At 42.5% G+C, this 22,857-nt stretch overlaps 2 protein-coding genes across 4 annotated transcripts in view; one reads left to right on the top strand and one right to left on the bottom strand.

The window, feature by feature from the left end:
* The first annotated feature begins 1,304 nt into the window (after positions 1 to 1,304).
* LOC133020561 (core histone macro-H2A.2) lies at positions 1,305 to 14,944 on the top strand. Its single transcript, XM_061087164.1, has 9 exons — positions 1,305 to 1,454; positions 3,789 to 3,966; positions 5,416 to 5,522; positions 9,034 to 9,231; positions 10,701 to 10,805; positions 10,908 to 11,007; positions 11,099 to 11,188; positions 12,756 to 12,930; positions 14,507 to 14,944. Exons 2-9 carry the CDS (start codon positions 3,795 to 3,797, stop codon positions 14,670 to 14,672), a joined length of 1,113 nt encoding a protein of 370 aa, XP_060943147.1. The 5' UTR covers positions 1,305 to 1,454; positions 3,789 to 3,794; the 3' UTR covers positions 14,673 to 14,944.
* A 1,718-nt stretch (positions 14,945 to 16,662) lies between these two features.
* The window catches only part of gbf1 (golgi brefeldin A resistant guanine nucleotide exchange factor 1), an 82,098-nt gene continuing 75,903 nt past the window's right edge, over positions 16,663 to 22,857 (bottom strand). For all 3 annotated transcript variants that reach the window (XM_061087132.1, XM_061087134.1, XM_061087133.1), the window contains exons 37-40: positions 22,100 to 22,213; positions 21,822 to 21,999; positions 21,544 to 21,708; positions 16,663 to 19,917 (exon numbers count right to left, since the gene is read on the bottom strand). In XM_061087132.1, coding sequence (XP_060943115.1) covers positions 19,664 to 19,917; positions 21,544 to 21,708; positions 21,822 to 21,999; positions 22,100 to 22,213 — 711 coding nt within the window. In that variant the 3' untranslated portion in view covers positions 16,663 to 19,663. The remainder of the gene's footprint in view (positions 19,918 to 21,543; positions 21,709 to 21,821; positions 22,000 to 22,099; positions 22,214 to 22,857) is intronic.

Raw genomic sequence — 22,857 nt, 5'->3', positions numbered from 1 at the left:
GTTCTCCACTGCAGGAGATATGGTAACGGCCCAGAGGAACTTTAACATCTGAGCATGTAGCATCTGAACAAAAATGCCAATATTCCCAAATGAATTTAACATTTTGGGTCATGACCTTGCAGCCAACTGGACTGGACTCTAGTAGTACACATTTTTTTGTTTTTCTCAATTTGATTGAAGCTCTAGGTTACTATTATTTATATGATTATTCTCAGGTTTATGTTACTCTATTATGTCTGCTTGATGTTACTGTATTGTATTTAAATAATTGTGAGTTATGTGCTGGGAGCTCAGCGTTCATGTGAGAGGTCTCCTATTCAGAAAATAATTACAAAGGTCCTGTGTCCTGAATGTTCAAGGACAAAGTTTTTACACTTTAGTTAATGTGTAGAAGACAATGTTGTTCAAAGAATTAAATATAACATTTGAAGTGAGTTGAGCAGTCTTAATTTCCTAATTTTTTGTAATGCCTTTGAATAACATGGGGGACATGAATCGCAATATATCGCAGAATCGAATCGCAATACTTGCAGTATCGCAATATGTTAAGAATCGCAATACTATTGAATCTTGGCCCAAATATCGCAATACTATTGAATCGTCACATTTTTGCCAATTCCCAACCCTAATATTACAACGGGGTAACGCAGCAGTGGAGATGGATCTGACAGGTCTGTACTGGGATAGAGAGATGCAGTGGAGAACAGACGTGATGTTCAACGTGATAGACGACTCATCTCAAGGAAGTGTAGACTGCTGCTGAGAAGAATGGAGGGATGAAGAACAAAACCCACTTGTAAGGTGGGAAGATGTCACAGTCAATAGAGGATTGTGGCTGATCATCTGATCTGATGGGATGCTGCACCTCATCTCCAGCCCCTTGTGATTCCTCTTGTGATGCATCCATCGTCTGTCTGATCCACTTCACCTCCTCCACACTCTGCATGTCCAACCTGTTACAGCTGCAGCCTGCATTCACATGAGGGGGAAACATCCAGGTCATTTTTAGGGCAACCATTTTGGATCTATCCATCCTCCACAGAGGACATTTCATTAAATGCAGGTTTATCTTTATCCCTCTTTCCAACCCGGTGTCATGTGAGTGTGTGAGCACGTTGTGTCCCTTCCACACAACATGTGTCCTCTTGTGGAGCCATGCTAAGGGGGCGTTTACACTGAAATCTCCCTCTATTGAATTTTTCCCCTTTGCAGCATCAGTAGCACAGAGGCGGCCTCCGACCACACGACGCTGTTCCTGCTCTCCCCTCTGTGTATGTGCGTGTGTGTGTGTGCGTGTGTGCGTGTTTTTTCTAAGGTTGGGAAGAAGCCAGGCTATACGCACACGGACAGGAACTACTAAACCAAACCCGAGCCTAACACACGGTGACCGGTCACCGGAGGGGACTCGACCGTCGAACCGTGCAGCAGCAGCAGCAGCTCGGGGGAGAAAGCAGGTAGAAACCACTTGGGGGGGGGGGGGGGTCCTTCATGTTTCATGCCCGGGCTCATATCCGGACTGACGGGGGGGGGACGCTCCGCTTCTCCCCGGCGAGTGGAGGGTGGAGGGGACGTGGCGGAGGAAGACGGAGGTGGGGGGGGCAGGCTTCGTGCTGGTGCTGGATGATCGTAGAGGAGCTAAACTCAGTGGAGTCAGATAACTGTGCAGAGCTAAGAGCTGTCCTCCTAGCTAACATGTACAGTAGCGTCAGCCCCCCCCACCCTTTCCCCCCCCACCCACTGCTGATTTGACGCTAACAGTCACACGCACGCACCGCTCCGTGCGTGTGTGTGTGTCGGCATGTCAGGATTGTGTTTGATGTAAAGAACGCAACAATGTATCGTTAAGTAACGCGGCTCCGCTGTGATGTCACAGCCCGGGGACCGGAGCGTTAGCCTGCGCGGCCCTGCTGCCCGGTGCTCAGGTCCCCGGTACACCGTGCACCGTGCACCGCACCGCAACACATCGTCGTATCCCTCCACCTTTCCACACCGGACTCCTGCGTTAATTAGTTAATTAGTGCGCCCCGGTGGTCAGAGGCCAGGTTCCGGGGGGAGGGAGGCCGCAGCTCGGCACAGCTGCGACCTGTCCGCACAGAGACCTCCGGAACCGGGACACACCGCCCCCCCCCGAACCTCCGCGGACATAACGTTTCCTTCACAACACAACACTTTGTGTACACACACGTCAGAGCACTTCCTCCGCACACACCGGGTTAGCTTAGCGCAGTGCGAACCCTTCTCAAAGTCTCTCCTCCTCACTGTTGATCTCCAGTGGTGGGAAGTAACGAAGTACAAATACTTCGTTCCTGTACTTTAGTCGATTTTTCACATATCTGTACTTTACTTGAGTATTTATTTTCCTGACTACTTTTTACTTTTACTCGTTACATTTGAACACCAATTTCGGTACTTTCTACTTCTTACTTCTTCTCCAAACTGTCTCGTTACTTGAGCAGCGGAGGTTAGCGCAACACGGGCTTTACGCACGAGTCCATTACATATATAGTCTTTATTTTTTTATCATTTTTTTCATTTTTTTTTCTCAAGGAACAGCAGAACAACAGTTCCGTTTAAAGACGTTATGGCGGAACGTAACGGAAAACGCAACAGGAAGTCGCCAATCTTTGATATTACACGTTCAATCACGTTCGATCATATCAACTTTTAAATGACGTCTTAGACCTACTATAAAAAGCACTTTGCATTTTTAATTTTGGTACTTTTACTTTTACTTTTGATACTAAATTTCAAAACCAGATACTTTTGATACTTAAGTACATTTAATATGAGCTACTTTAAGACTCAAGTCACTTTCAGGTAAGATATCTGTACTTTTACTCAAGTATGGCTTTCAAGTACTTTATACACCACTGTTTATCTCCCATCTAATCCAACTCCCATCAATCATCTGCATCGTGTGAATGCACTTTATTCTGTAAATTATGAATTAAGTGTCCATGCTGAAACTTTTATGGAGGAGGCAGTTCATTTTCATGTTTTTTTTTTGGCAAACTCAAGCTCTCATAATTCCAGTGGTGAAACCTCTTGCTTGGCATCGGTGCTAAAATATAAGATATACAACATGAAAAGCGCCAGTTCACCTATATTAAAAGTAAATGCCCTAAACAAAAAACGAGTTATTTGTCCGCATGAAATACCGTCTACCAGAGAAAATAGTCCATATGAAAAGTGCCTCCTCCTGATTATCACAGGAAGTTGTTCTGCCATTGAGCCGAACATGTCAAATTGTGTCAAAATAAAACGTAGAACTATCTGTGTGGGTTGATATCTGTATGATGAACGCTGAATGTGTGTATAATATATCACTGTTCGAGACTTCTCAAAGTACAGTATAGTACAAGTACACTACTTTGCACAGACTTTTCTATCACCCATCATTCGTACGTCAGGCTCAGTATCTTGCCCAAGGACACTTTGGAATTCAGACTGAGGGTGTTGAGGTTTGACCCAGTGACCTTCTGGTTAGTGAATGACTCTCCTCATGAGCCACAGCCAATATATATTTATATAGTGCTAATACAATGACTTGTTCTAGGCCTGATGAGTTTTGCTTTACAGTAAAGTTTTACCAGTACCTTACTCAAACATGTGCAGCACTTCACGCATCTCTTGTCAGATTCATGTGGAATGGAGGAGCCGGGGATCGAACCCCCGATGTCCTGTTTAGCGGACGACCCATTCTACCTCCTGAGCCACATGTATTTGTGTGAAGCTCTGTGCAGGTATTGATGTGAATCACTCATTGGGGCTGTACTCCCTGTGTCCAGAACAAGATGTCAGCCAGAGGCGGAAAGAAGAAGGCCACCAAGCTGTCCCGCTCGTCCAGGGCGGGCGTCATCTTCCCTGTGGGGAGGATGATGAGGTACCTGCGCACCGGCACGCACAAATACCGCATCGGCATGGGGGCGCCGGTCTACATGGCAGCGGTCATCGAGTACCTGGCAGGTAGGTAGCACATGAGGTAAAACTGGGTTCATTCCCTTTGCATCGGAATAGGGATTTGACGGATTTAAGTACATTTTGAAAGTATAAACTATGGTTTTAAAACTGAAAAATACAGTTTAAATGTCTGGAATCAGTGTTTAGCTCTTTTCAGTGCTTTTGATCTGTGTAAAGTATTTATTTGCTCTCAGAGTTTGAAAAAAAACAATAAGGGAGGGTGATAGTAAACTCCGTTATTATAATTACACTGTGTAATACAGAGTGCAGTGCAACAGTTGTGTTTACAAGGTAGTAATAGTATATAATAGGTCACCATTATAGTGTTCAGTGTATATACATATAGACTGTAATAATCTGGGACAAAGGGTATTGACAGGTGAAGCATCACATTCTGTCATGATATCATGCAACTGCAATTATTACACGCAGCTCAGGATTCATTATCCTCTGCTTAAAAGATATTCTACCAGGGAGTTTTGTGACATTATATATGATTATGTCCATGTTAATGTGATTGTGAAAGCACTGGGAGTTTCAGCACCATGGCTCAGAACTGGACAGACACTTCAGACCCATGTTGTGTTGAGTGATGTCCAGTACGACCAATGGTTTACACAGATCATTGAAGCCATGTGACCTCTGTCAAAATGTGCTCAGAAATCCCAGAATGCAAAGCTGAAAGTGCAGATATATAAATCCCACCAAAGGGGTCTGTGGAGTACATGAAAAAAAGTGTGTTGAAACTTTCATGTCTGAGGATTGCAACTTTGAAAAGAGTGAAGCAATTTTTTCAGAGATTCAGTCCAATCCTATTGAAATACTAGTTTTTTTGTCACAGAATATGAACCAAATTCCACCTGATGTTTATATAAATATACTCGTGTCGGACTGAACCCAACCAGTGTCTCCTCTGGTGCTTTATAATCAATGTGTGTCATGTGTCCCATTATTGGGTTTTGTATGTACATGTATTGATGCAGTTATGATGAATGTGATATAAATTCTCAGATTTTTGTGTTCATAGTTTAAACGTTTACTTCATGTCAACACACAACAAAAAGACGGAACATAGACAGTAACAAAGAAAACTAACATTCGATATGTTATGTTCCAACAACTTTCCCCAACTAGTTACAAACACTTTCATGGACTTTGTTAGAGCAGCTTAATGATACAAATTAGAACAGGAACAGCGTTCATGATCACACAGGACTCATTCTTTTCCTCCCAAAAAATAACAATTGGACTATAGAAGTGTCCTGGCCTATAACACATATACAATCAGAAAAAAGAATTTCTATTAGATGTTTGTTTGCTGTGTCTATGTACACATCTCTGGTTTCCTCACTGGAGAGTTTGGTCTAATCTTCTTGGCTGTTGTGTTGGGCTAGAACTCTAGAACACACACTGCTTGTTTGATGGGTTTCCACACACTGTTCTTTCTCCTCTAAGCTGAGATCTTGGAGCTGGCAGGAAACGCAGCCCGGGACAACAAGAAAGGACGAATAACTCCCCGGCACATCAAGCTGGCTGTGGCCAACGACGAGGAGCTCAACCAGGTGAGATGCTGCTCGACCAGTGGAGCCGAGTGCTCAGAGATTCTCACACTGTGTTGTTGCATTTAACTTTCTGTCATTTTTTAGTGAATTAACTATTTATTGTTGTTTTTTACAGTAAAAAATGGCTAAAGTCAAAGACAGTTTAAAATATGTTTCATTACTAGCAAGCGCAAGAAGTGCTGGTGAGAGGACTTTTTAATTACTAAAATTTTGTTGATACAACTCTTAATTTCTTCTTAATACATCAATACAAATAGACAAAATAATGGCATCTATCAGGGTTCCCACGGTACCTGGAAAACATGGAATTTATTTTTTTATTTTCCAGGTTTGGAAAAGTCATGGAAACTGAGCAAAAGTGAACACTTACATGGAAATTGAAACAGTTGTCCTGGAGAGAATACAGAGTCGAAGCATTTCCTGAACCGTAGGAGAAAAGTCCTATTCTTTGTCCTGCGATCTTTCGACAGTGGGGCTCCGTAACACAAGGCAACAAACTCACTGTCACACTGATTCAATCAGACAGACATATTGTCGTAGCGCCATCCAGCTGGTGATGTACCCAGGAGCCTCCAGATCTCCAGTCTCTAAAAAAGTAAGCGATGGTCGTCACTAGGGCTGGGCGATTTTTCGATCCCGATTCGGGATCGCGATAAAATTTAGATCGATTTCGATTATCTCCTCGTGACATGTATTCGATCTCACGTGGCAAAAGTAAGCGCAACAACAGTGTCGGAGTCTGCGGGCTCAAGTTTGCACGACACCAAACAAAGAGACGGGCAAGGCCACTACGTCTCCCGTTAGCATCGCTAACGTTAGCATCGCTCTGTTAGCAAAACAACAGTCCATCCAGTCGTGTTTTGCAGCCATTGCCCCATATGAAAACAATCGAAGCGGGGAAAAAATATAACGAGCGCTATAACTTATTGCTTAGCTACAGATATGATGCCCCTGAGCACAGTGGAGAGGGACGGCTTCAGGAAACTGATCAAAAGCTACATATCGTGATAAGAATCGAGATCGATCAATATGGAAAAACGTATCGTGATCACAATTTTTCCCATATCGCCCAGCCCTAGTCGTCACTAACATGTAGCCAACAGCGAACGCTAAACACGTGCCTAAAGATGAGTAGAGGACTCGCACGTTGCCGGTGAAGATCTCAAAGGAAAGGAATACAATCCTTGTGATGAGTGTCGAACAGGGAAGAGAAATGCACCAAGTTATCTACACATGCATTGTAAATCTTGAAAGTGCGCGACAATAGATGAGAAGCGTATATTTATCAAGCATCAAAGCAGCTATAAAGTTAGACACCTGCCCCAAACCATTCATGAAGAGCAGGATGATTAACATTATCCATGATTGCGAGTAGCTCAGAATGAATTAAAACCGTCTGATCATACACCAGATGCAGGCCATCCAGTGTGCCAGCAGCGCAAACACGGACATTAATAATGTCACCAATCATCCCAGACCTGTTATTGCTCAATCTCGTGTGGCTAAATTCCACTTGTCCCTCTTATAAGTTGGACGCCAACCGCACGGGGCCGCATAACTAGTTAGCATGCCAGAGTCTCGAAGTTATAAAAATTTTAAAAGTCTTTCTAAAATCATCAATCAATCAATCAAGTTTTATTTGTATAGCCCACATTCACAAATAACAATTCGTCTCATGGGGCTTTAACATTGTGTGACATCCTCTGTCCTTAACCCTCAACAAGAGTAAGGAAAAACTACTAAAAACCCTTTTCACAGGTAAAAATATGTAGAAACCTCAGAGAGAGCCACATGTGAGGGATCCCTCTCTCAGGACGGACAGAAGTGCAATAGATGTCAGGTGTAAGAAAACATCATCAGGATTTTTAGCAGCATCCATTAGGCTAAACATTTTTCAATACTATGTGTCAGGCAGTCCCGCTGCAATCACAGTCTCTGGCCAGCAGCAAGACCACGATCCAGCATCAGGATGGGATCCACTATAATCCACAGTCATTGTCCACCGCCGCCAGTTAGAATCCATTATCAGCTGCCGCCTCGGTCGTGGTCCCTCATCATCCGATGCCAACGCGACAAAGGATCCTCCATTACAACGACGATCAGCTGGCACGATACAGAATCCACCGAACTGGATCCACCATTGCGACCTCCGACACGCGATCCACAATCATAATCCATGGTGCGGCCACAGCTGTGGCCCTGCATCCGCGGGCGCTAAGGCACAGAAACTCCGGGAAAAGGGGTCAAGTTAGTAACATGTACTGATCAGATAAGAATTATCTTGATGTGATAAATATGGAGAAAAGGAAGGAGAAGCAGGAAAGAGAAGCTGTGGAAGTGCACAAATTGTCCCGTCAAGTTTGTTTTTTAAAATCCCAACGTTTGCGTGAGAAGTGGCGTCCGCACGTTTCAGGCCCAGTTCAGGCGTACGCCACAGTTATAAATGAGACGCCTGATCTCTAAAATAAAGTGATTTCACATGTGTTTTATATTTGGTGACTTTGAATGAAATGGTGCATCCATAACAAATGATGATCGGTAATAGTTCTCATAATGTCATTATTGTTATATCATTATGAATGTACTGTCCTCTCATGTTACCCTGAATGAAACTTTCCCCTGGAGTGTGAGGCCAATGCATGGTGACAGTAAAGGTTTCACCTGACAGATGTTGTAGCAGCTAAAATTCCTGAAGTTGGAAGTATCTCAACTAGGGACGGGAATCGGCAGGGACCTCCCGATACGATACTATCACGATACTTAGGTGGCGATACGATATGTATTGCGATTCTGTAAGTATTGCGATTCGATATTACGATTTCCTGGGATTTCTTTTGGTTATTTTTTTTTTTTTAAATACTGGACCATGGAAAAAAGTTGAATCATACCTTCAAATACAACACAGTCAAATTCACTTAGAGCTTAACCAGTTTTATTTCAAACTTTAACATTAACTTAATGACTGCCGGGCAGCCAATAGAGAAAATAAATAAAAATGTTCCCTATTATTGTAAAGCCCCTGTCAACTGCACACAAACTGACAGATTAAGAAATGTATGCCACTTAGGCTACTTTTAAACAATAAATAAAAGGTAAATTAAATAGAATGAATAAAAGTTTACTTAAAATATAAACTTTGAAATAAACAAAAAGTAGGCTATTGTTGTTTGCATGTAGGCGATGCAAAGCTAGTGCTTGGGTATGTTTAGATACTTGTGCAAAAACAAGAGCTGGTCAACATGCTCTGGGGTGATGTTGCTCCTCCCATATATCCCCCCCGGTATAAACCAATAAATATGTTTTTTTTTAAAATCGATTTGGGAGGCAGCATGGCGATTTAAAATCGTCATTCACAAGAATCGCGATTTGTAACTGAATCGATTTTTTGCCCCATCCCTAATCCCAACCCTGTGGTTAACAGTCATTTCACATCTGCAAGAGAAAAGATTGTGAGTTGTTGGGAAAGTTCACCATCCAACGCTTTCATTTCTGACATGTTTTTCTCCGTCAGCTTCTACGGGGGGTGACCATATCCAACGGAGGGGTGTTGCCTCGCATCCACCCGGAGCTGCTCTCCAAGAAGAGGGGGGCCAGGGTGAAAGTGGACCAGTCCTCCAACCCTGAGAAACAGGAAGAGCGCTCCAAGAGCAAGAAGCAGCCCGTCAAAACCGTCAAGAAGGTCAAAGGCAAACGAGGCCGAAAGCCAAAGGTCAGTCAGCTCTATGTGAAGGAGTGGATTAAAACACAGGGAGGAGGGAGGGCTACATCTTATATCTTTCTCAGATCTGTCCGGTCCAGCTTCTCAGTGATCAATATCCACTTAACACATGGATTTACCAGAATCTTTGTGGTGAGACAGAAGCCAGGATCTCACTGAATGTGTCCCTGTGACTATTTGTTCAATTATTCAGTAGAAACAGTCTTCAGGTGTTGAGTGTACAAGAGCACTGAGACCTCGATGCAAACCCAGAGTGGACATGTCTATAACTTGTGTCAAACTATTTTAAGTTGCTGTGTTCACACCTGCTCAAGCAAATCGCTCCAAGCAGGAAACCGACCAGCAGCCTGAGTCCTTGGCTCATCGAAGCTGCCTGTTGATCTGATGTTTTTGATGATGGTGGAGTTTTAATACAGATACAAATTACACTTTTGTTAGTGGCTGTTGTTTTTGGATTTTTTGTAAGCTGTCTCCTGACAGAGCTTTTTTCAAGAGCACTTTAGTCCAACTAAGTCTAAGTTCAAGAGGCCCAGAGATCCAGCTGAGCTGAGGAACTGGACTCTATGTACATACATGTGTGTAGATGATCAAATGTATTGGACTGTCCATCAAGAGCATTTTTTTTAAGAGGACAAGATATATTGTTAAAAGCTTCAGCTGATCTCATTGGAGGACCTTCATTTTGCTCTGATCGGGGTCAAGATTAAATATTAAACATATCTAACTTTTTTCTGTTCAACGGAAAAGTGGAGAAACAGGAAATCATGAAATATCAAATCAAAGTAAAGTTGGTACAGAATCAGAATCAGAAGGTATTTATTGCCAAGTAGGTTTACACCTACCTGGAATTTGCTCTGGTTATTGGTGCATACAATGAACATAGAAACATAAAACACAATAAATACACCACACAAAAGAAAAACAATAATAATAATAAAAAAACAATATATATTTACTCACTATTTACTTCTTATTTACTCACTTTTTCTAATATTTATACAAGGCAGCATTTATTTAGACATAAATATATCTATATAAAAATATATAAAAGATAAAAGATATAAAAAGTGAAGTAAGAGGTGACATGCATGATGCAAAAAGCAAAACAGTGAACAGTGTCAAATTGCAATATGCAATGTAATACAGTATAATATATAAAATATAATAAGCATTAATTTAACACATCTTAGGGGTGTGGGGGCGGAAAAAAATTCCAAGACAGGTGGGGGTCCCGGGCCTTGTTGATAAGGCCCACTGCAGTCGGGAAGAAGCTGGTCTTGTGCCGGGCGGTTTTAGTCCTGAAGTTGAATGTCACCTGTTGATTCCAGACACTTCTTGTACTCAGTTCTAAAACATATTTCAGTTGGTTCTCAACTTTGATAGCCAGCTCCAGAAGGTTTGTGTATCAGCTACTGTGTAGTGTTGGTTTAATGTTCATTTCTTTGTGTCCGCTGCCAAAGAGCACCGACAACGACAAAGAGTCTGTACCGAACTCCACAGCTGAGGACGGACCTGGAGACGGATTCACCATCCTGTCGGCGAAGAGCCTGTTCCTCGGACAAAAGGTGATGTGCATTGCTTAGAGGCCAGTCCACACTGATCCTCAACATGTATGATGGAGACAGATCAAGAAAACTCACTGTGTGGTTAATGTCGTGAATCCACAGCTTTCACTAACGGAGAGTGAAATCAGTAAAATTGGAACAATCAAGGTGGAAGGGATAATCAACCCGACAAATGCAGAGATGGACCTCAAAGACGGAGTTGGTGAGGAAGACTTGTTCTTGTGGATTCTGTTTTTTATAGAGAACGTTTTATCCGGGTTTTGTGCTCACCTGCTGCTGTGCTCCGTGTGTAGGCAACGCTCTGGAGAAGGCTGGAGGCCGGGAGTTCCTGGATGGAGTGAAGGAGCTGCGGAAAGCACAGGGCCCCCTGGAGGTGGCATCAGGTACAAAACATGTGCTGTAATGAAGAGTGGGGTTGCAAAATTCCGGGAATATTCAAAGTTGGAAACTTTCCATGGGAATTAACAGGAATGAACTGGAAATATTGTGGGTAATTTATACTAACTGTATTTACCTTTTCATATACAGACATAAATATAAACATTTTGTTTTGTCATAGGCTGATTTGAGCCCTGAGGAAACTTTGGGCACAAAAAAGTTTGTAAAAAAACACTAATGCAATGCCAGAGATATCAATAGTTAGCCAAACAATTGGAATAGTCTGTAAATATATTTTACAATTGATGGATAAATGAATGGAAATAGGCTAGATGAACAGATGAACAATCCTCAATCAGCATGCTAATATATTTTCCCAGTAATATCATGGAAACTTACCTGACTAGTCCTTCACTCTAGAGCAGGCCTCAATAGCCCTGCTGTAGAGTGAAGCATGCTGGGAGTTATCTGTGCATGTGATGGAAGAATGCACAGTGGAGGGTTGAAACTCAACGTTTCATACATCTTTAAAATAGAGTTTTGAATGATGTTTTTATTGCTCAGCGTTTAATTTGCATTTTTTTTTTTTTTTTTTCAAAAATTCCCCAAATTCCCGAGCTTAATATTCCCGTGGAAAGTTTCCGGAAATTTACCCGAAACTTTCTGCCCCTTTGCAACAGCTTCAGGAAGCAGTCAGGCCTCTTCACCTTTTTGATTGACCTTTTGTACTGGTGTGTTTCGCATCCTGTTGTCTTGAAATACAAAATTGTGTTTGCTGACTTACTGACAAACTGAACTGATTGGACGCACAGTAGTATAGAAAGACTATCACCTGTTTATTTAAGGTCCCATAATTCACTCTGCATTTCAGAACAAATACTAAGCCTTGCAGTCCAGAGATTCCTCTTTAGTCCGCTGTAATACAAATGCAACCATTTCCAACTGTGAAATGAAAGAAGTTTGGAACTTTTCAGCAGAGTTGACCTTCAGGACAAACTGGACACAGTGGGCCGGCTGTGGCTCAGGAGGTAGAGCGGGTTGCCTCCCAACGTGCTGAAGTGCAAACTACTGACCCTGACGGCTGTGATGATTGATGTGTGATAGAGGAAGTGCTGCAAATAAATGCAGCGTGTGAATGTGACTTGTACTGTAAAGCATTGAGTAGTTGAGAAGACTGGAAGAGCTCAATATTAAACACACTCCATTATCGTTTCCTCTCCTCAGCTCTTAACCTTTGCAGCCACTGAGATTCTCCGGGGCCATTTCACTCAGGCTGGAACCTTCTAAACAAAGAAAGACTTTTCAACTTAATGGCAAAGGCAAAGGCCGGCAGAGAATGAATGACTGACCTGTGACACACGCATGCATCCTCGTGTATTTAAGGACAAAACTGTTGCATGAAAAACAGTCATGTTCAACAATTTTGAAAACTTTGATTTGTTAAAAGCTAATCACTTTTAGGATTACAGAAGATGTAGGACATAGGTTATAAAGTTCATGAATGAAATAGCTCTGATCTAAAAGTCGTTGTCAAACTGGAGTGTCTGTGTGTTCGCCCCCCCCCCCCTGCAGTGGCAGTGAGCCAGGCCAACGGGATGGCAGCGCGCTTCGTCATCCACTGTAACGTCCCTCAGTGGGGCTCGGAGAAGTGTGAAGACCAGCTGGAGAAGACGGTGAAGAACTGTCTCTCAGCAGCAGAGGAGAAGAAGCTCAAGTCTGTCGCTTTCCCTTCACTTCCTGCTGGACGGTGAGCTTCACTGTGACACGCCTCAGACACCTCACACTTCTATGGTTTCAAATACAAACAAGGTTATCATCAGTAGGCGTCCAGACGACTCCAGAGTTTAACAGCCACTAAAACAGAGAAGTTTGGAAACACTGCATGTGTCATTTCAGTTTGGAAACACTGCATGTGTCATTTCAGTTTGGAAACACTGCATGCGCCTTTTTAGTTTGGAAACTCCTCATTGTTGATCCAAGAAAAGAAATCTGTTGCTGTTCCTCTAACTGCAGAGTAGACTTGCTGCTGACCAGTGCATGTGAAGGGTATTGTGATTAGGGTTGCAAAATTCCGGGAATATTCAAAGTTGGAAACTTTCCATGGGAATTTATCGGGAATTAACGGGAATTAATGGGAATAAACTGGAAATGTTGTGGGTAATTTATACTAACTGTATTTACCTTGTCATATACAGACATAAACATAAACATTTTGGTTTGTCATAGGCTGATTTGAGCCCTGAGGAAACTTTGGGCACTTGACTATATGCTTCTGCATCGTTGTGTCATTCTTAACATAGGTCTTTGCACAGTATTTGCAAATGTACACAGCCTTTCCTTCTACATTGGATGAGGTGAAATGTCTCCACACATGAGAGAGTGCACGTGGCATTGTTCTGTAGAATAAGATGAGAAAAAAGTTTGTAAAAAAACACTAATGCAATGCCAGAGATATAAATAATTGGCCAAACAATTGGAATCGTCTGTAAACATATTTTACAATTGATGGATAGATTAATGGAAATAGTCTAGATGAACAGATGAACAATCCTCAATCAGCATGCTAATATATTTTCCCAGTAATATCATTGAAACTTACCTGACTAGTCCTTCACTCTACAGCAGGCCTCAGTAGCCCTGCTGTAGAGTGAAGCATGCTGGGAGTTATCTGTGCATGTGATGGAAGAATGACCAGTGGAGGGTTGAAACTCAACGTTCCATACATCTTTAAAATAGAGTTTTGAATGATGTTTTTATTGCTCAGCGTTTAATTTGCGTAGTTTTTTTTTTTTTTTCAAATTTCCCGAGCTAAACTTCCCATGGAAAGTTTCCGGAAATTTACCGGAAACTTTCCGCCCCTTTGCAACCCTAATTGTGATGTATGTTTTCAGTAGTGTTAATATGGATGGGGATTATTTCTGATACGGAACAAAACTACTTGTCTGGACAGAGGTTGTCTTGTTTCAAAATGAAAACACAGATCCGTTGGTGCAGCCGGACTCTCAGGATGCAGAGCTGCTTTTAATCTGAACGTCCACTCGTTCACACAGGGATGTGAATCAGATAGTTCCAGTCTTTTGGCCACTTTATGAAACTGCTTCCTGCAGCTGGGACCAGCGTTTGTCATATGTAGTCCCATAGTTGCAGATGCAGCTCCATCTGTAGTCTGTCTGCTCACAGTGACACTCCACATCATTATCTCTTCAGCTGCTCTTCAGCTGCACATCCTCTTTTTCGCTGTTCAAACGTGTCCTGTGTGTAACTTCAGCTTCTTCAGCTCCGCACACACTGACCTAACAGCTCTGTTTGAATGTCTCCCACAGGAACGGATTCCCAAAGCAAACCGCCGCCCAGCTCATCCTCAAGGCCATCTCCAACCATTTCGTGTCGTCCACCAGCTCCTCCCTGAAAAACATTTACTTTGTTCTGTTTGACAGCGAGAGCATCGGAATATACCTTCAGGAAATGGCAAAGCTGGACGCCAAGTGAGGAGTCCTGTTCCAGGCGTTTGTTTTTCTAAGTGTTGTTTGTTGCTGATGGTGTAGATAGGTGACAGTAGGGGTTTTGGTTCTGTCTTGGTTAACGAGGAATAAAAAAAAAAAATCTTTGTGAGTGGAGTGTTGTTCACGTTTATGTTCCACTGTCCCTTCAAGAGATTGCATTCTTTCTAGATTAGATCATTTAAATCCGTACAGTTTGCTGTTATGGTTCCTTGTTTCACCGATGTTTTTACATTCCATGTACAAATATAACAGTTTTTTTCCTGGCCTCTGTAGTTTCTAATACAGTTAGTTTACTAAAAAAAACAAAAAAAAACTGTGGTTCTCATTTTGCTTTGAAATAAAAAACCCAAATGTTTTACACCAGAGATGTACTCAGACATGTTTCCTACTGCCTCACTTATAATATGCCAGCGTCATCATTATCTTTTTTACTGTTTACTGGTCAATGTTAACAACTCTCCGAAATTAAAGATCCCTTAATTCAGCTCAATATAAAGCTTGGAAGTGATATCTAACAAACATGTCCTTTTACCTCATAGTGGTGGGGGAAAAAATCGATTCTGTTCAGTATCGCAATATTTTGCGCCCGCGATTATATCTATACTGTAGCACAAAGTATTGCAATATTTAAAAAAAAAAAAGAGTTTCAGAGTTTAAAAGATACCTAGTGTGTCTGCGGAAAGGATGTTCTCCACTACAGGAGATATAGTAACGTTCCAGAGGAACTTTAACATATGAGCATGTTGACCAACTCCTTTTTCTGAACAAAAATGCCAATATTCCCAAAAGAATTTAACATTTTGGGTCATGACCTTGCAGGTCTCAATTTGATTGAAGCTCTAGGTTACTCTTATTTATATGATTGAGCTCAGTGTTCATGTGAGAGGTCTCCTATTCAGAAAATAATTACAAAGGTCCTGTGTCCTGAATGTTCAAGGACAAAGTTTTTGCACTTCAGTTAATGTGTAGAAGAAAATGTTCACAGAATTAAATGTGACATTTGAAGTGAGTCTTATTTTCCTCATTTTTTGTAATGCTTTTGAATAACATGGGGGACATGAATCGCAATAAATCGCAGAATCGAATCGCAATACTTGCAGTATCGCAATACTATTGAATCGTGGCCCAAATATCGCAATACTATTGAATCGTCACATTTTTGTCAATTCCCAGCCCTATTACCTCATAGAGAAATCTCTAAAGAAAATATAGTCCTATGAACGTTGCTGCCGTGACAGATCAGCCCGAGCAACACCCGGGAATGTGTGTGTCAGTCTGATATGTTGAAATGAAAACACTCTTAATTATCAGGATGATCTGGTGGGAATGTGGAAGTCTCCCATGTCCAAATCAACAAGTTGCACACTGCACTACTTTGGGATCCTTAACAATACTCTATACGGGTTCGATAGGATTTCCCAATCTGTGAAAATATATTAAAGATTAAGATTAAAGATTAAAGATTAAGATACATTTATTTGTCCCAAACACATGCACAGACATGCACAAGCAAACTCATGCAAGGAGGGAAATTTAACATATGCTTTTAACCCATCTGGTGGCATCTTTCAGATCCTCTCAATGACGGAGGAAGTAGGTGTTTGTGTTTGTTAAAGCACATACTTCACATAATAAAGTTTGTATGATTATAATAACTGTAGCAGAGGTGAGGGTTTCCAGCTGATTCAGGGTTTTTTACAAATCATTTATTTGTTTAACGAGTTTTCTTTTAAGGAGACGGATGTGATGAAGATGATGAAGATGATCCTTCAGTGCAGGTGTAACAATGGGTATCTTGGCCTGTGCCACTGACCAATCAGAGGCGGGCACTTAAGACTCTTCTTAGTGTACTTCTTAGCGAAACCTAAAGCTTAGCTTCAACTTTTAAGAGTGCTTGGAAAGGAATCAACAAAAAAAACAAAATGAGGACTTTCTTTACATTTTATTTATTACATAATAAAAAGTACATTACCTTTCATTTATATATATATTTATATATATATATACATATTATATTCATGTAATTTCCTGTCAGCTGATATATCTAAGAATCCCGTACAACAAATAAACCCACAGCTTTACAAAATATGTCACGTCGGTGGCTCTATAAGGCTGTAGTGTTACCTAGCTGACAGACACACACTGCGTCTACGTCAGCGGGAAACATCCCTCTCTCCTTCACCTAGTTCAATAAATAACATTAACATGAAACATCAGAGTCCAGGGCCACTGTGAATGGAGGCTAGGCTCCACATCTACACACTCACAGTCACACATTTGGTATTAAAACGGTAAGTTAGTCCCCACCAGTCTGTCAGGGTAGATGTCACTGTACACAAGACACAGTCAGCATGCAAGAGGGTCGACACCTTTCTATGTAGAGAAACCGCAGCAGGTAAAAAGCTGAAATGCAACAACTGAATCATCACTGTGGACACAAGTGAAGACCAGCGAATGTACAGCACTTTGGAAAACATCTATTTGAAGTGTGATTCCTTCAGAGTGCTGCTGCCAGAGAATCCTGTTTTCTGCTCAGGAACCAAATTGTGATTTAAAGATTCAACCAGATAAAAAGTGAAGAGGGAGTCTTATGGACTGAATGAAAAAGGAGGCAACATTACAAAGGAACAGCTACTGCAGAAAAAACTCAAAGACGGTATATTCTAAAAACTGTGAATCGATTTAGAAAAATCCAATAACATTGTGTTGATGGGAGTAAAAACTTCTGAACTCCACCACCAGGGTGCAGCGCAGCACCCAGACGTCATGCACATGCTGGAGAAAGATTGAAGCTGGTTTATCTTTGTTGAATGTTGATTGTTGATTTACTGCAGTGTTTAGTGAACACGTCATATCCCATCACCTCCAGAGACCTGCTGATCAACACACACTTCAATAAGCTGGTGTGTGTTGATGTTTCTAACATGCGATAGACGCAAAACTAAAAAAGAAAAATGAGGTTAGGAAAGTGGTGTAGTGCTGTAAACTTCACATGTGATGGAATTGATATTTAATGTCCTGCCTCTGCCTGCTGCTCCACCCTCACCTCAACGCTTCCACACAGAGATTTATGTGTGGATGTGAAAGCGTCTGAGTGGACAATCTCAAAAGTCCAAACCCGATAAGGTGGACATTCTCTGGAGTTCATGTGTGAGAACGGCTCGTCTTCCTCTGGTCCTGCAGTTACAGCTGCTGCCCTTCACTTGTTTGTATCAGCACAGAATGTGTGAGCTCTGCTGCATCTGTTTCTCCACGACACATGAATAAAGTGACTGACCTGGAACGAAGGCTCTGAAAATGCACCACTTCAAAATGACCTGCTGACACATTCCCACTAAAACAGATGATTTCCAGAGACAGACGCCGTCATTCAATGGAGACTCAGTGTGAGCAGGAAGTATTCAGCCATGACTCCACTCCACTTCACTACACTTTGTTGTGATGTGAACTCGTTGCATGAAAAGCTGCTGAGCTTCGTTCATGCTTTGAATCCACACGGATGTCTGCAGCGATCTGCACCTTGAAACATGAGTCTCAGCTCTGATTAAACATTTGCTGGATTCATCATGAACCTTAGAAGTTCCCGTGTCGCCCCTACAGCTCCCTCAAGTATCTACACTGGAATGTCCGAGACCCACAATCCTTTGTTTAGTGGAGGAGGAATTAAAACGGTGTCAAAATCAAAGCTTGTTTTTACATTTGGGGATAAAAAGAAGATAGAATGAAGAATTGAAAAGTAGATACAAACATTGATTCTGTCTTTGGACTTTACAGGAGAACAGAATTTGGTCCCTGAAAACAAAAAGTGACTGATAAATAAATAACTTTGTTTTGTCTCTGTACAGATTTCAAACTGATGCTCAACACAGTGGTGAGACGACAGTGGGAGAAATATTGGTTCTGTTACAACTGAAGTCAAAGCTCTGGATAATCCAATCCTCCTCCATCAAGTGCAGCACATAGCTCATGTCTCTGTGTGAAACCGATACATGGAGGTGGAGCTCAGGCTCCCGAGGAAAACCACAAGGTCGTCTCTGTCTTATCAGGTTCAGTCAGGAGTCAAGTTCAGGAGAAGGTACCTTCCTGCCAACACATCTCATTACAGAGTCAAAGCAACAGTCAGTGTCTGCTACCAACTCTGTGTGTGTGTGTGTGTGTGTGTGTGTGTGAAGGGCCTGATACATCTGATTCCTCTGCCACTGAGCTCCATTCTTGATCCAAAACTATTAAAAACACATCAGTGAGTCACTGTTTTGCACAAACATGCACGCAACCCGCGCACACACACACAAACACTCTCTCAATTACTTAAGACTCCAGATGAACACAATTCTTTTAAAGACTTCTTCTTCTCACCAGAATCAAGCTGTGGTGGGATGTTGTGATCATTTCTTTCTACCTTTGTGTTATTGTAGATATATAATGCAGTGAGTTGAGTACTTGCATCAACCAGTCAAATTCTCACCATGTGCTCAACAATGAGAACTCTCCGCTTGTTGCCAAACAGCCCCGTTCTCCCACAGGACCTCAGGGTTCTCAGCTGCTTCTTCTTCACACTTTTAGTGAACTGCAATTTTACCACAATGATTTTTATTAGAACTATTTTCCTTGAATGAATTTTCTGATCCAAAATGTCTGAGTATGAAGTCACTCTTTCTACGTTAAGTCATTTATCCACAGGAATTTAAAAAAAGTAGCAAACAGAAAAATGGCACAAAGAAGGTGTGGTGCAGCAGCAGGGTCAGGTGTGTGTGTGTGTGTGTGTGTGTGTGTGTGTAGCTCGGACCCTGCAGCCAACGCAACCAACGCTTCCAATCACACGTCATAAGACTGAGGTGTCACATGTCATCTGTCCTCTCACACTTTATATTTCATCATGTCAAAAAAAAGCTGCTGGCGAGCAGATCCTGAAGTTGGAGTTGAAGCCTGTTGGGTCCAGTTGTTCAGTGAGGGGGGTGGGGGGGGGAGCTCTCTGTCTTACTTGACCTGGTCAGCAGGGGTCATGGGTCGTGGCGAGGTGAGCAGCGGGACCGGAGAGCTGGCCTCGATGAGGGCGGGGTTCAGGATGATTGGCAGGGACATGGGCGGGACTCCCACCTGCAGGGCGGAGGCAAGGGGCTGCAGGATGAGCGGTGACTGGCTCGAGGGCGAGTGGGTGTGGCTTGGGGACGTGGTTAACGGCACTGGCATGGGGGGGTTGGAGGGTGGGACTGCTGATGATCGGTCCGCTGCTGAAGAAACAGAACACAGGATTGGAAACAGGTCAGTTAGTGCTGCACTCGTCACTTCAACATCACACCCTGATCTGTATCTGTATAACTCTCTGTCCTCCTGAGCTCTGATGGACATGATGGAAACTGTAGCTGGAGTAAAGTATGAATTTGAGAGTTTGGGAGTCCTCCAGGTGTTTATTCAAGTAGGTCTGTCCCTCTTTGAAAAAACCTTTGACTTAGGGAATGACCCTCTGACCAGCAAATGGATGGGGGTAAAGGGAAGGTCCGTGACCAATGCATCTTCATCTTTATGTGCAAAACACCTCCTTATTTGGGCTGATGGCCCTGTTGTGTGATGTCATGTTATCGCTAGGTTTGGGGTCCCACCTCCCGCCTATAAAACTTCTTGCCCTGCAGGGAGAGGACAGACTTTCACCGTTTGGCTGTGTGATTTCTCCGAGTCTCTAGAGCTCGTCCTGACCTGTACTACTTTGTGTAATAAACATTATTATACTTGTACTTATACGGGTTTTCCTGACCACTGACAGTTAGTCTACTATTCCCTAAAAGAAGTTGACTAGTTGATTAATAGATTGCATATTTTTTCTGACCCTTAATGTGTTTGTGAGAGAGACTGTGCAGCTGCTTTCATCGGGTCAGGTCGTTTTCCTTGCTGTTGATTTAAGTCTGGTCGTACCTCCATGTTTCTCTCCAGCTCTCTCTCTGGTTTCCTGTCTGCTGGTTTGGCTCCAACACTGTAGTTTATATTCTTGCTGTTCAGCTGAACGTTTGCAGAGACGACCAGATGCTTCGTGAGCAAAGTTGTGAACATACCTGCGGTGCACTGTACTACGCCTGTTACTGGAGTTTTCCACTAGAGGGCACACCTAAATTCTCTGTGTGTTCAATTGAATTGCAGGTTGTAAATGAAAACATGGTCACACTTGTACTCATAGACATATATAAAGACTAGATGTCTCGTTCGATATATATGACACTGCATACTTATGAATAATTATGTTATTTTCTAAACAAATTTAATAATTTATGCAGTGTCATAACTACATCTCTGACGTTTATAACAAACCAGACCGTTTCAAAATCGGTTGAAAATTGAGTAAGTTATAGTTATTTACCACTACCAACACAATGTTATGGGTGAGCGAGCTGCCCCCTAGCAAGATGGCCGCCATGTGGTGACGTCCGGCTCCGTTGGCCGGCAACGCAGACGAGACATCTAGCCTTTATATATGTCTATGCTTGTACTGCCCTTACAACGCCCCCTACCGTTCCTGTGTGTACTGCATCTCACTGACGCATCGTGTGCATGACCAAAGAAACCAAACAGACTGGTACACAAGGCAGCCATGATCCGAATGAGTAGAAGGTTATTTACAGATTGATCTAATCTCCCTGGTCCTCAATTAGAAGAAATGTGTTTCATTTAATTCTCCTGAAACTTTACATCATCAGCCTGAGCAAATATCTTATAGGACTCGGGGTAATCTGGTCTAGTGAATCCACTTAAAACCTTCTCTGCTCTTTCTTAAATCAGTCTCCGCAGACGTAACTCAATTTGTGGGAGTTTTTAAGTCTGAGAGTGAAACACAACATGTAGGAGTGCTGTCATGTCCCTGGTTTTACCGGTGGCACTGGTTGACTGAGGCTCCTGGGGTGATGCTGGCCTGCTGGGTGTCTGAGTCTCTGCAGGAGACACTGGGACTGGGGAGGGGGGCTGGGCAGGTGGTGGAGACGCCTGAGGGGATGGAGGCCGAGCTGCTGGAGATGAAGGCGGACTGGGTACTGGTTCTAAAAATGAAGAGGATACTAGTTAATTCAACAAACTAACACAAACATGTTGTCACTTGTGTGTAACAGATAAACTAGTCTTATCCAAACATGCTTGTGTGTCAGCTGCACACCTGGTATGACCGTCTGTTTAAAGAGCTCCTCCCTCAGGTTGGGCAGGAAGCAGATGATGCGTTCCCAGGTGATTTCCCACAGGTCGGAGTATCCTGTCCTGGAGTCAGCACTGTGAAAGATTCCTGCAGTGTCCATCACCAGCAGCATGTTCTTCAGAGACTCAGGAATGGCCTCCAGCTGCATGTGCAAACCAAGAGAACATCAGCAAGATCAGAGCAGCTCATTCAACACCGGGCTCAGGATCATTTTAAAAAGTCAGTATTAACACTGTACTCACCAGTAAGTCACTGGAGCCTGCGTGCATGTACCTGTCCATGAAGTCCAGGATGGTGAGCCACAGGGCAGCGAAGGTCGGCAGGGACAGCAGAGGAGACAGGTGCTGGAGGAAAACCTGAGCAGATGGAAAACAGTCAAACATCAGCCGCTGCCACAACCATGAACTTATTTATGCGAGCAAATGTTTCTGGAACGTTCAGAGGAAACATATTCAGCATCGTCCCTGATCAAAGCTGGAGCGCTTAAGGGAGATCACTCTATTTTATGTCTAGTTTTGCCATTAAAAATATTGGCTATAATAATTGCTAAGATAAGAAGATGAAGAAATGAAGGAGCTTAAAGTGTTTTGTGGTCTCAAACACTTCACCCCTCCATCCTCATAGTGGTGAGTAGATAATGAGTGAATTTTAATTTCTTGGTGAACTATCCCTTTAAGTTAATATAGTTATTAGGGCTGGGCAAGTTAACTCGTTTCAATCGAGTTAACTCAAGTGATGAGTTAACTCGATTAATTATTTTATCTCGCATTAACTCAGGTTTGATTATTTATTGTTTTATTGTGAAAGTCAGGCTTTTATTTTGTGAAAGTCTGTTGCTGACTGCTGCAGAACAGGAAAAAAGAAAATAATTGGCGGATAAACAATCGAGTTAACTCATCACTTGAGTTAACTCGATTAAAACGAGTTAACTTGCCCAGCCCTAATAGTTATTATAATAGGTATTAAAGATTCATTATCCAAACTGGCTATTGTCAATGTT

Source organism: Limanda limanda, chromosome 15, assembly GCF_963576545.1.
Source record: "Limanda limanda chromosome 15, fLimLim1.1, whole genome shotgun sequence".
Taxonomy (NCBI): Eukaryota; Metazoa; Chordata; class Actinopteri; order Pleuronectiformes; family Pleuronectidae; genus Limanda; species Limanda limanda.
This window is presented reverse-complemented; position numbering and strand designations above follow the sequence as displayed.